An 11600-nucleotide genomic window follows, 5' to 3' on the forward strand; every position below is an offset into this window, starting at 1 on the left:
TAATATGTTGCGATACACCAAGTGAGAATAGGAAAATACTGGTCGTTGAAGATTCACCAAAGCCTGTCCAGCTATGTGTCTTTATACGTGTATGTGCTTCATCCTTCAGATGCTGCGTAAATCTGGCTTCAGGTCCGAAGTCTTTAAATATTTGAGTGGAAAGTTACCTCATTTAAAAAAAACTATCGTGACTGAAAAGTTGTACCAACATCTCTTCATTGCTCGTTCCCAAGTAAGTTTTGTGTGTGATAAAATTTTGAGCATGGAGGAAGGAAGAGAAGGAGCTCGAACGAAGGGACTTCAAAAGTCGAACCTGCGGTACCGCGGTCGCTTAACGACACCTCGTAATCACCCACATACCTTATTTTTATACAGACAATGGGCGACCTGCTGGCGTATGTGAGTTTGCGCGTGCGCACTTGGTTCTTCACTCAACTATGGTGTCGTATGTCGTATGGATATAATACAGAAAAAACAACTTTTTTGAGACCTGATAAAAATTGTGTACACTTGTGCCCATCAAATCGAAAAACACAATTGAATACCTACCACCCTCGTGTGGTAATACCCAAACTTTGAACCACCGCTTGTGACTGGAAAGTCACAAAAAATGTAAAAAATATGCCATGATGTTTCCGTGAAACACCACAAACGGTAAATGAAAACGTGTATATTCACAATTCTTGTCTCCAATGATTCAACTTTACAAGCAGGCAAGAGCGCAGACTGGCGGTACCACACGTTCTGTACAAAGAGATTTAATCCTACTCGTTAATCGGCCGTCCAGCTGGAGGTCCCCTATCTTTTTCCACTGGTCAGACAGGGGCATTGGCAGGGTATTTTTTTGTGACTGTGGTTTTGCGGGTCGTTCGAGCTCCTTCCCTTCCTTCCTCCATGGTTTGAGTAACTAACTAACTACCAATAGTGCCCAGTGTATTTAATTCATTATCTGTCTTGTTACGTCAGTGGCCTCAGTTTGTATGGGGACATTTTATTAGCGGTGGATATATGACGACAAATAAAAATAAAAAAGGGGAAAAGAGTAATGGAAACGAGATCTATTATAAAACGGCCTATTATTAAAATTGAGCGTTATTAAAATCATATGAAGCGCCAGTTTATGTGGGGCTAGGCGAACCACTCAAGTGGAAAGTACAAAAGGAAAAATATGACAATTATTTTTCTGGATCCAGTAAACTTATGAAATTCGATACGTATAGGCGAAAGTTTGACAAAGAATAAGGATGATGGAAACGTTATAGGGTCAAAGAAGCATTCAGTATAGCTCGGCCAATGATTTGGAACAATCTTCATCTTTAAAAAAATACAACTCACATCCATTCGTAGGACACAAAACACAATTGTTTAAAGATAATGATGGTAGAAAGCTTCCCTTAAAATATTACTTGCTGAGGTGCTGGTTGTTGAGAAATTCGTAAAACAAAATTCACGAGAATTTCTTTTACATGTTCAATGGATTTACATTGCTCAGTGATTGTCACTCTTTTTCTCAAAAAACCTTATGACCGATGAAGCTAAAACTTCTACAGGTGAACTATTATTTCATACAGCTTCATTCACAGCGAGTGGAGATTCATGTCATGGCCAACAAACTTGTTTATACAAAAAGTATCGAACCAGATTCAAGTGGTATTGGTTGCATTGCGCCTTTATATGGCAGTTATTGACGTCCTCATTGACGAAAGCGAAACCTTGGCTAATCCTTTGAATGACTTGCGTAAAGTTATTGCATCACTTTTCTAGTTTGCCACACTTTGCATTTTGAAACTTAAACAGCTACCTGAGCGTAATGTTTTCAACGGAAATGGTATTTTAAATTGTTTATAATGCACCTGTTCACCATTTTAAAGCCATTGGACCCTTTCGGTACAGAAAAAAAAAAAAAGTTCACAGATTTACAAATAATTTACAGGGTTTATAGAAGGTAATGGTGAAAGACTTCTCTTGAAATATTAGTCCATGAAATGCTTTACTTTTTGAGAAAACGGTAAAACAATATAAATTCTCGTTAACGAGAATTACGGATTTGTTATAAACACATGTCATGACACGGCGAAACGCGCGAAAACAGGAGTGGGTTTTCCCGTTATTTTCTCCCGACTCCGATGTCCGATTGAGCCTAAATTTCCACAGGATTGTTATTTTATATATAAGTTGTGATACACGAAGTGTGGGACTTGGACAATACTGTTTACCGAAAGTGTACAATGGCTTTAATGTAATTTTGATATTTGTACACTTCTGAATTTTTCGTAATTATCGACTATAAACTCTGGCCCAAACCTAAAGGTTCTGAAAAAATAAAAACACTTCTGCCGTCGAGAGTGCGCGTCAAAGGACAATGCCGCTGACGTCATCTCTGGGAGCTTGCTTTGTTATGCCTCCACGCTGCAACAAAGCGGCTTTACAAATTGGAGCTCCCAGAGATGACGTTTTGAGAGTCTTTTCGCAAATCTCTCAGAAAAGCGCTGGATAAGGGCATTCAAAATGATTGTTTTTTGACACAATCGAAATCTTTTTATAGTCATACGACTCGATTTCCCTATTCTTTGAAAACATTTTAAGTGAATTTCAGCAAAGTTTACGAAATTTTCGTTCAAGCAGGTCTTTAAAAACACACAGCTATATTAACATATTTAGCAAATTAAACTCCCAGCAAAAATACTATAAAATGTGAAAATGTTGCCAAATCATTTTATTTCACAAGATTTTTGCTAAACAGCTGCAGGAAATTGGACCTAACCTGGTGACCATGACAACCAAGTAAACAAACAATTCAGGTAAAAGGCGCTTTATTTTTCTTCAGGGGAACTTTTATTTCATTACTGAACTGGGTATAATTATACTTATTAAGTAGAATTTACTATGGCTAATAGCTGCAGCAACAGCATTGAATTGACCTAAGCTCAATGTCACCAAGCCTGTAAGCACAAAAGAAAATTGCTAAGCACAGACAAAATCTTGATTACCAGAAACAAGTTATCAGCCAACATTCCACAGACTTTCAACAGGTGTTCCACAAATTTTGGCTTACCAAAGAAATGTTTTCCGCTAAACAGCTTTATGAACCTGTGCCCTGGCCTTAGTTTTTTTTTTTTTTTTTTTTTGGGGGGGGGGGGGTGTCATTTTTATGACCAGCAGTTTGAAAACAATTGATTTAGCAGTAATCTTAAAGTTTAATAATTAAATATCCATTCATAAATACCTGACAGTTTCGCTATTCCTATTGGTGGAAAGCGCGAACTGTGGGTGTGTATAAACCTTTGTTTATGACCAGTAAAAAGTGTTAAAACATGGGCGTGACACGCGAGCTTGCACCTGTTCTTATAAGACAGTCGAGAGCAACGGCTGAAACAGTTGTGCCACATCACGCGATACGCGCGACGCGCACAGCATTCCCTTATAAGGAGTTGTTTACCCGAGGGCAGCGGAGGGCCTAACCATTTCAAAGCTGGAGGGGTTTTGTGTTGAAAGAAATCCTTGAACAATTAAAGTTTTTGCATTTATTTTACTCTTTGATCAAAAGTGTTGATGTTTTTTTGACCGGAAAGGTATTTATGAATGGGAATCAAAGTGTGTTGAATCGGTTTTCAACTAGTGGTTTAAACCCGCCGAGGCCTGGTTCTTGATAAGTTACCTCGACTTCGTCTCGGTAAAATTATTAAGAACCAGCCGTCGACTTCACAAAGAGTTAGGACTCGTCTTATCTCGAGTTAGGACGAGTAACTCTTCCTAACTTAGGACTAATCTTAAGGTCTGCATGCTACAGTGCAGGGTTGGGACTCGTCCTAAGTCCTAAGATTAGTCTTAACTTAGGAAGAGTTTTGTGAAATCGACGGCTGGCCTCAGTGGGATTAAACCACTAATTGAAAACCTCTTCACCACACATTGATTCCATTATTATTAATCATTTGCAAATGATTAATAAAGTGCTGGAGTTTGTTGACAGCAAGATCTGTAAAGAGTTGCTCAATATTTATCTGTTGTTCATAACACAAAAGTGACCCACTATTGTGGCTGGAAAAAGCCTGTGAATGACAAAACTTCAGTGGTTTAAGTACCAGCACAAAGTCTGAATAATTAGTGATATTTTTTATCATTGAATTTAAATAAGCAATAAATATATTCATGAATCAAATAAACAAGTTGCTCGCAATCAGATGACCACATATGAGGATTCAAAAATGAATTTAATAATGTGTAAAACTTATACTAAGTTAAGTAGGATTTGAAACTTTGCATGGTGGAAATACGATATAGAAAGGTTTGCGGTAACACCATGTAATGACTATCTCTAATGAGTTGGGGTGGTTCTGAAAAGAACCGTTGGTTTCAACTCGACGTTTCGATCAGTATGCTCTGATTGTCTTCTATACTAAGTTGACAAATGATGCTAGCTATTCCAAGCTACATTATTCCGCTTGCCACATCATTTGATTGTGCTCTTTCAATAAACCATCTGCAAGTTAGATTTGAATAATGTCTAGTACAATAACTTACTTAGTCACAAGTTACCGCTTATACATTTGAATTCCTCAGACAGTTGCTATGTCTTTGCATAGCATCCTTCATATGAGCACATCCTGGTACCATTGTGCCATACACATTCATTCGGAATTGATTATCGGTATTCACCATCTCAAAGCTTGCCCTGAATCATATGGTGTGGTAATGTTTATAAGAGCCTGGAATTTCATCTTTAAGGGGGGCAAGGCCATTGTCATTTTGCAAAGGGCACTTCATTGAAACATCTTAAAGTATATTGGAAACTTTTGAAAGGGGCACCAAGGCCAAGACCATGGCCTGTTATACAGAAAACGAATTCTCTAAAGAGTTACCAAGAGCTCCCAATTTCATGGCTCTGCTAACCGTATCAGCGCTTACAGAATGAGGGAATTATGAGCTTACGTCAAGTTTATTTCAATGGCTAGCGGGGAATTTTTGCTTAAGTGCTTTTTTACGTTCACAACGCTACTAGGCATTCTTCGCTTACGGCCCGGTCACACAGGAAAAGGAGAACAAAAACAAGAATTAACAATGCACGCCCTCGATTGGTTGAATGAGTGTGGGCGTACTTTGCGTGGAGCAATTCAACCAATAGAATGCATTCTCTTTGCGCCGTGATCATTATCGTTGCAGTATGACTCAGCCTGTATGAGGCTAGTGCAGAAATTCAACGCTTGCTATGCAAGCGGAGAATGGTAGTCTTAGGGCCTTGTCACACGAGGCAACTTTTACAAGCAACTTGGAGGCAACCAACTGCAGTGCATGCTACAGGAACACTTTAGTAGCGTATGAGTAATTTCGAACAATGTCTAACGATTCCCAAGAAAATTATGTGAACATTCAATTGAGAATGGATTCTCTTCTTGGAGATTGCCTGGAACTGGTTGCCTGTAAATTGCCTCGTGTGACATGGCCCTATAGCGCAGAATTTGGCGGTTAGCAGAGCCATGAAATTGGGCACAGGTTGCAAACTGATTCTAGCACAAAAAATTGGCGGTCTGTATTCTTCAAAGGCCTACAGCATCAAGTTGACCGGCTCCTTAGACAAATGGAAGATTAGTTTGATCACTGACTCAAACTTCGTAGTGTAGAGGCCAGCGAGCGGTTCGATGGAGGCTGTGTACGTCTTGCACTGAAGCGTGATGTCTTTCTCTTTCTCTAGGAGGTCCAAGCGTACAGCGACGTAGGGATGCTTGTACATAGCTCGCTTGGTCTTGTTGGTGGTACCCACGAAGGGGTAGTAGTAGAAGGGTACACCACCCGAGGGGTACATACGGGTGTTGTTCCCTATCTGTTCGGGGTGCTTATTTTTCTGTAGGAGGAATAATTGGAAACACCAGTTTCATTAAAAGCACTGGATACTATTGGTTATTACTCAAACTAAATGTTAGCATAAAAAATAACTTGGTATCAAGTAATGGAGAGCTGTTGATAGTAAAAAACATTGTGAGAAACGGCTTCCTCTGAAGTAACATAGTTTTTGAGAAAGAACTAATTTTCCACTAAAATATTTGAATTCTATTTTGAGACCTCAGAATTAGATTTTGAGGTCCCGAAACCAAGCTTCTGAAAGCACACAACTTTGTGTGACAAGGGTGTTCTTTCTCCCATTATTAGTTTGCAACTTCGACGACCAATTGAGTTCAAATTTTCACAGGTTTGTTATTTTATTATTTATGTTGAGATACACAAAGTGAGATGATTGGTTTTTGACAATTACCAAATGTGTCCAGTGTCTTTAAAGAGTTTTGATAACTTTTTAGATCAAGTTTTTTGGCCACGACGTGAATCCCTACTCACTGTGAATGAAGATGTATGTATATGTAGTATAATTTTCATGTAGAAATTTCAGCTTCATTAGTCGTCACATTTCGAGAACTCCATTCACTTTGACTGGATGGGACACTGGCTTGTGACGAAACTGAGCGATTTAGTTCTAGGTGGTTTAAAAAGTCAAATAGTTCATAGATTGTTTGCTTCGTCAGGGATTCTGCGCCAGGAGTGTACCTGTGACAGACATGGCGCATTTTAAGTCTCCTATATTATTTATTAAATGTGTTGTCACACTAGGCTCTTCACAACATAAACTAATGGATTTGGGTCCGGGAGCAGATTTATAAAGAAACAAATAAAGACCCCCAAGTTAAGCCTGGTTCATACTTCCTACGAATGCAATGCGGAATTGACTTCACAAATTTGCAATGAATAATTCCCATAAGTTGAAATGTGCTGAACTCCTACGAAACATTTGTTGTGAAAACGCCCATGTGAGGTCAAAATTCGTATCACATTCTTGGGGAAGTATGAACCAGGCTTAACTTGGGGGGTCTTCATTTGTTTCTATATAAATCTGCTCCAGGACCCAAATCCATTTGTTTTTGTTGCGTAGAGTGTAGTGTGACAACACATTTAATAATAATAATAATAATATAGGAGACTTATAATGCGCCATGTCTGTCACAGGTGACACTCCTAGTGCAGAAACCCTGACTAAGCTAACATCTAGGTACTATACCACATAGAACAAAATCGCTCAGGTTTTAATCATATTCCGATGTACTTACGTAGGAGCCGCATTTGAAGGCAATATGTCCAGTCTCATATACATCAGCAACTTCCTTGGGGATTTCACTGGCTTCATAATCCTCGGGCTCCCACTCCACAACCTGAGAAAGATCAAGAGTCAACTTATAAGAAACAGTGGTGTGTCATGGTCGAGCGGTTAAGAGCGCCGGATTCAAGCTCTGGTGTTTGATCAGCAGAGTGTGGTTTTTTGAATCCCGGTCGTGACACTTGCTACGTAAAATTTGGGAGGTAGTGCTTTCTGCTCTATCGGCCAGGCTACAGACTGATGATACCCAAGTCTACATCCGTGTGGACTGTAAAAAGGGTAACCCTGTTTCAGCCCTAGGAGTAGGTGGCAATGGCCTCTGGAATAAAATAATTGTAGCCCACACCTTGAAGTGGCCTTCAGGCCTTGTGTGCCTGGCGACTTGCATACAAAAACCAAAAATAAAAAAAGAAATAATTTAAAAAGTGACGAGAGTCAATACTGACAAAAAAGGCCAGAAACTTGGATTGGATCAACATATTGGGAAGAATGTTGAAATAATGGGACTTTCAACTTTGATTCTCTATGAGCTCATCTAATTTTTTTGCTCAAACCCCTCCACCCCCCCTCCCGTAACCCAAAGGAAATTTAAATGACAAAAATGAAAATAAAAAAAACAGAATTAGCTGTTGCAAACTGCTTACCAACTAAAATGACTTACAGTATAAATGCAAAAAATACTTAATGGCCTGACCCTAGCAGAGTCTTTCTCGAAGGCTAAATGACAACACAACAAGCATGAACAGGGGCCAATTTCATAGAGCTGCTTAAGCAAAAACTGTGCTTTAGCACAAAAATAGCTTGCTTATTTTACACATGTTACTGGCCAAAATTTCATGCCAAATACATTGCTTGTGACTGGTATTTAGCTGTTGTTTACTTAGCATAACAATTGAGGGGAGTCATGGCTGGTAATCTGATTTCTATAAGCAAGGACTTTTTGCTTAAGCAAAATTTTGTGCTTAAGCAGCTCTATGAAATTGGGCCCTGGTATCTAAAGTGTAACATAAGCAGTGAAGCAGAAACACATGAATAAAAATCGTACATTTTAAGAAAGTTTTTCTTGTCTATGATTTGGTTACTTAAGACAGCGAGATTCACAAAAAAAAACTGTTGCTGCTGTTCTGACACATTAATTTGGTCACCGAGCATGATTTTCTTTTAGAAGTCCCGCCACCAAGAGGTTAAACCTTGCCTACATTCAAACACAGTAACTGTAAGTGTTCGTTGAATATGACAGTATTGCGAAGGTTGTGGGTGTGATTCTCTAGGAAGTACTGAGTAAACATTGCTAACACACATTGGTCTATTAGGGTAAAACCAAATTTATCACCACAATACTTACGCGGTTCAAACTCAGAAAGATACATGGCTTGGATTTGTCGTAGCCAAAGTCTGGAGGGACGCAATATTCACCCAATTTTTCACGGTTAAACATGCAGTACTTTCCGGTCGGTGGACCAGCCGTACCCTCACAGTTGACATATCCTTGTTCCTTAGTCTGATTGGCAGGGTCAAGAGCTGCACGGAAAGAAAAAAAAACCCAGTTTTATGAAACATTTACGCAGATAATTTAAGGTCTATCCGAATGTGAGACTTTTGAACACTAGGTGGCAGCAGACTAACCAGGTAAGTTTCCATTGATTGCATATTTTTTGCTTATGTTGAGGTACACCAAGTGAGAAAACTGGTCTTTGACAATTACCAATAGTGTCCAGTGTCTCTAACAAGTTGTAAAACATCTTAAATTCAACTATCCAAATTTAAGGCCTTCAAGTGGTCTGGGTACTTTTTGTAGGACAAAAAACACTATGTCCTCACAGATTTAAAGGAACACGTTGCCTTGGATCGGTCGAGTTGGTCTTTGAAAAGCGTTTGTAACCATTTGTTATAAAATGCATATGGTTAGAAAGATGTTTAAAAAGTAGAATACAATGATCCACACAAATTTGTCTCGAAATTGCGCGGTTTTCCTTTTACTTTGTGAACTACCACGGTCGGCCATTTATGGAAGTCAAAAATATCTCGAGTTAGGACGAGTTACTAGCCATATGTTTTTACTACCTCCTAGGACTAGTCTTAACTCTTTGTGAAATCGACCCCTGCGCCTTTTAAGAGGGTCTCCAAGGTCAAGTGCTGTGTGGCGTGTCATGGCCTAGCGGTTAAGAGCACCAGCCTCAAGCCTCTGGTGTTCAGCAGAGTGTGGGTTCGAGAGTCATGACACCTGTGTCCTTAAAACAAGACACTAAACCATGATAGTCCCTCCTTCAAATGGGACTTAAAGCCGTTGGTCCTGTGTGTTGTTTAACGCAGGAATAGAACCCCGAGGTTTGCCCCAATGTTCCTCGTCTAATCAGCAGCAAATTGTACCTTAGCAAATAAATAAATAAATAAAATAAATAAATAAAAAATAAAAATAGCACCTTGTAAACCATTACATGGTGCTATAAAGATTCGGTCTCAAAGTTTAAGCGTAGTTCCACATCTTGCAGGAAATACTGTTTGTTACAGCGCCAGGAGCGTCACTGAGTGTCGGACATGCGCGCTATATGAGAAGCCACTATCTTATTATACTCACAATCCCAGATAGCCTGCAGTTGGTCGACATACTTTGCGTAATCGTTGTTATTGGCAGCTGAGAATTTGATGATTCCATCCTCACTCTTAGGCGTGTTGGTCAATCCTTTAAAGAGAACAAGTTAAAGGAACATGTTACCTTGGATTGGACGAGTTGGTCTATAAAAAGCGTTTGTAATAAAATGCATATGGTTAAAAAGATGTTTTAAAAGTAGAATACTTTCCTTTTGCGAACTACCACGGTCGACCATTTATGGGAGTCAAAAATTTGACTCCCATAAATGGCCGACCGTGTTAGTCGACGAAATAAAAGGAAACCGTGCAATTTCAAGGCATGTTTGTGTCGATCATAGTATTCTACTTTTACATCTTTCTACTCACATGAATTTTAACGCTTTTCAAAGACCAACTCGACCGATCAAAGGCAACAGACCAAAATTATTAGAGGCCAAAATTATTAGAGGATACGTTCGGTAATCACTGTTTTGGTGAGAAGCCTACAGCAGCTTTCGCTAGTATAGAGCGCTTTGAGAAACATTTCAGATGTGCTTACGTAAATCGATACCAGAATAATGCTTAACAGCCAAACTACCATGCCACATGTACAATTTGTGACTGGTATCCTGCTCATTTTTGCTTAGCAAAAAAGTGTCAAGCAATATATTATGTTCTGCTTAAGCAGCTCCTTGAAACTGGGCCCGGGTGTTGGACTTACCAGGTCGGCTAACATAAGAGCTATAGGTAGGTTTTTCCAAGTCCACAGTTTGCAAGAAGACGTAGAGCAGACCGGCCCAGAAGGCTGCCAGACATGCATAGTAGATCACATAGAAGAGAGTTATTTGAGCTGTGGGGTAGAGGAAGCCAGAGTAAATAGAGTTAGAGTGAGTAGGTTACAATCAAACAGGGGACCTATAACAAAAGGGGTCCTAAAGGCCCGCTCACACAGGCCTCGATAACGAGATTAAAACAATGTTAAAAATGTAAGCCCTCGATTGGTTGAATAGGTGTGGGCGTTTTCTATGTGGAGCAATTTAACTAATAGAATGCGTTCTCTTTGCGTCGTTATCGTTGTTCTCGTTATCGCTGCAGTGTGACTCGGCCTTCAGAGCAGTGCGCATATAATCTAAAAGAGCCCTTTGCTAAAACCACAATAGCCTTGAAAACAAGTTGGTAATTGTTAAGCGTAGTATAAATGTAGTTACGGAGACAGTATTACATCCTCAATCCCAGTATGTGTGTGAGTCAGTCGCAGTTAGGGCTGCTTACGACCTTGCCACGCGCTACTTACAACCGTTGCATGAACAATAATCGCAATGTGACTGTTGCATTAGCGGCAGAATGTGTGTTTGAGGCGGCGTTTACGACTAGTCATCAAGTCTATTAACACGACAAACATCCAATGACTTGTCCACAAGCTTTTAGCGTAAACATGTAGCACTCTGTCCATGTGTGATGAAAAAAAAAACATTAATCACAGGAACAAATAAAGACCGCATTAAACGGGAATTTTTTTGTAATACAGTAAACATACAATAAAATCAAAAATACAAATATTAACTCTGCATGCAGTTTTTTTTAAGGGAACGATAATTTTTATTGAACCTCAGTTACCAATGTCAATGTATATTTTGACAGTGGGTATCATTCACACAATTACAAAAGGATACTATTTAAGAAGGAAACGAAATAAAAATCAGATACGGGATAATTAACTTACTTCATCTAAAATGAAGGAGTTCAATTCAATAAAAGAATATCAGTTTTGTGCTGGTGCAAAGCAAGTGTAAAATTTTTGGATTTTGTGAAACAAACTTCGAAATGTTAACTTTTTTTTCCCCCAAGCAGAGTTGAAGTAGTTCTTATAATACCATGAACAAGTTTGTAT

At 39.2% G+C, this 11600-nt stretch overlaps 1 protein-coding gene across 1 annotated transcript in view; it reads right to left on the reverse strand.

The window, feature by feature from the left end:
- Nucleotides 1-3132: 3132 nt before the first annotated feature.
- The window catches only part of LOC139944819 (sodium/potassium-transporting ATPase subunit beta-1-like), a 28028-nt gene continuing 19560 nt past the window's right edge, over nucleotides 3133-11600 (reverse strand). Inside the window, exons 2-6 of the mRNA XM_071941932.1 lie at nucleotides 10431-10559; nucleotides 9717-9821; nucleotides 8484-8659; nucleotides 7092-7193; nucleotides 3133-5839 (exon numbers count right to left, since the gene is read on the reverse strand). Of these exons, the coding sequence (XP_071798033.1) occupies nucleotides 5543-5839; nucleotides 7092-7193; nucleotides 8484-8659; nucleotides 9717-9821; nucleotides 10431-10559 (809 nt within the window). The 3' untranslated portion in view covers nucleotides 3133-5542. The remainder of the gene's footprint in view (nucleotides 5840-7091; nucleotides 7194-8483; nucleotides 8660-9716; nucleotides 9822-10430; nucleotides 10560-11600) is intronic.

Source organism: Asterias amurensis, chromosome 12 (genome assembly GCF_032118995.1).
Source record: "Asterias amurensis chromosome 12, ASM3211899v1".
Lineage (NCBI taxonomy): Eukaryota > Metazoa > Echinodermata > Asteroidea > Forcipulatida > Asteriidae > Asterias > Asterias amurensis.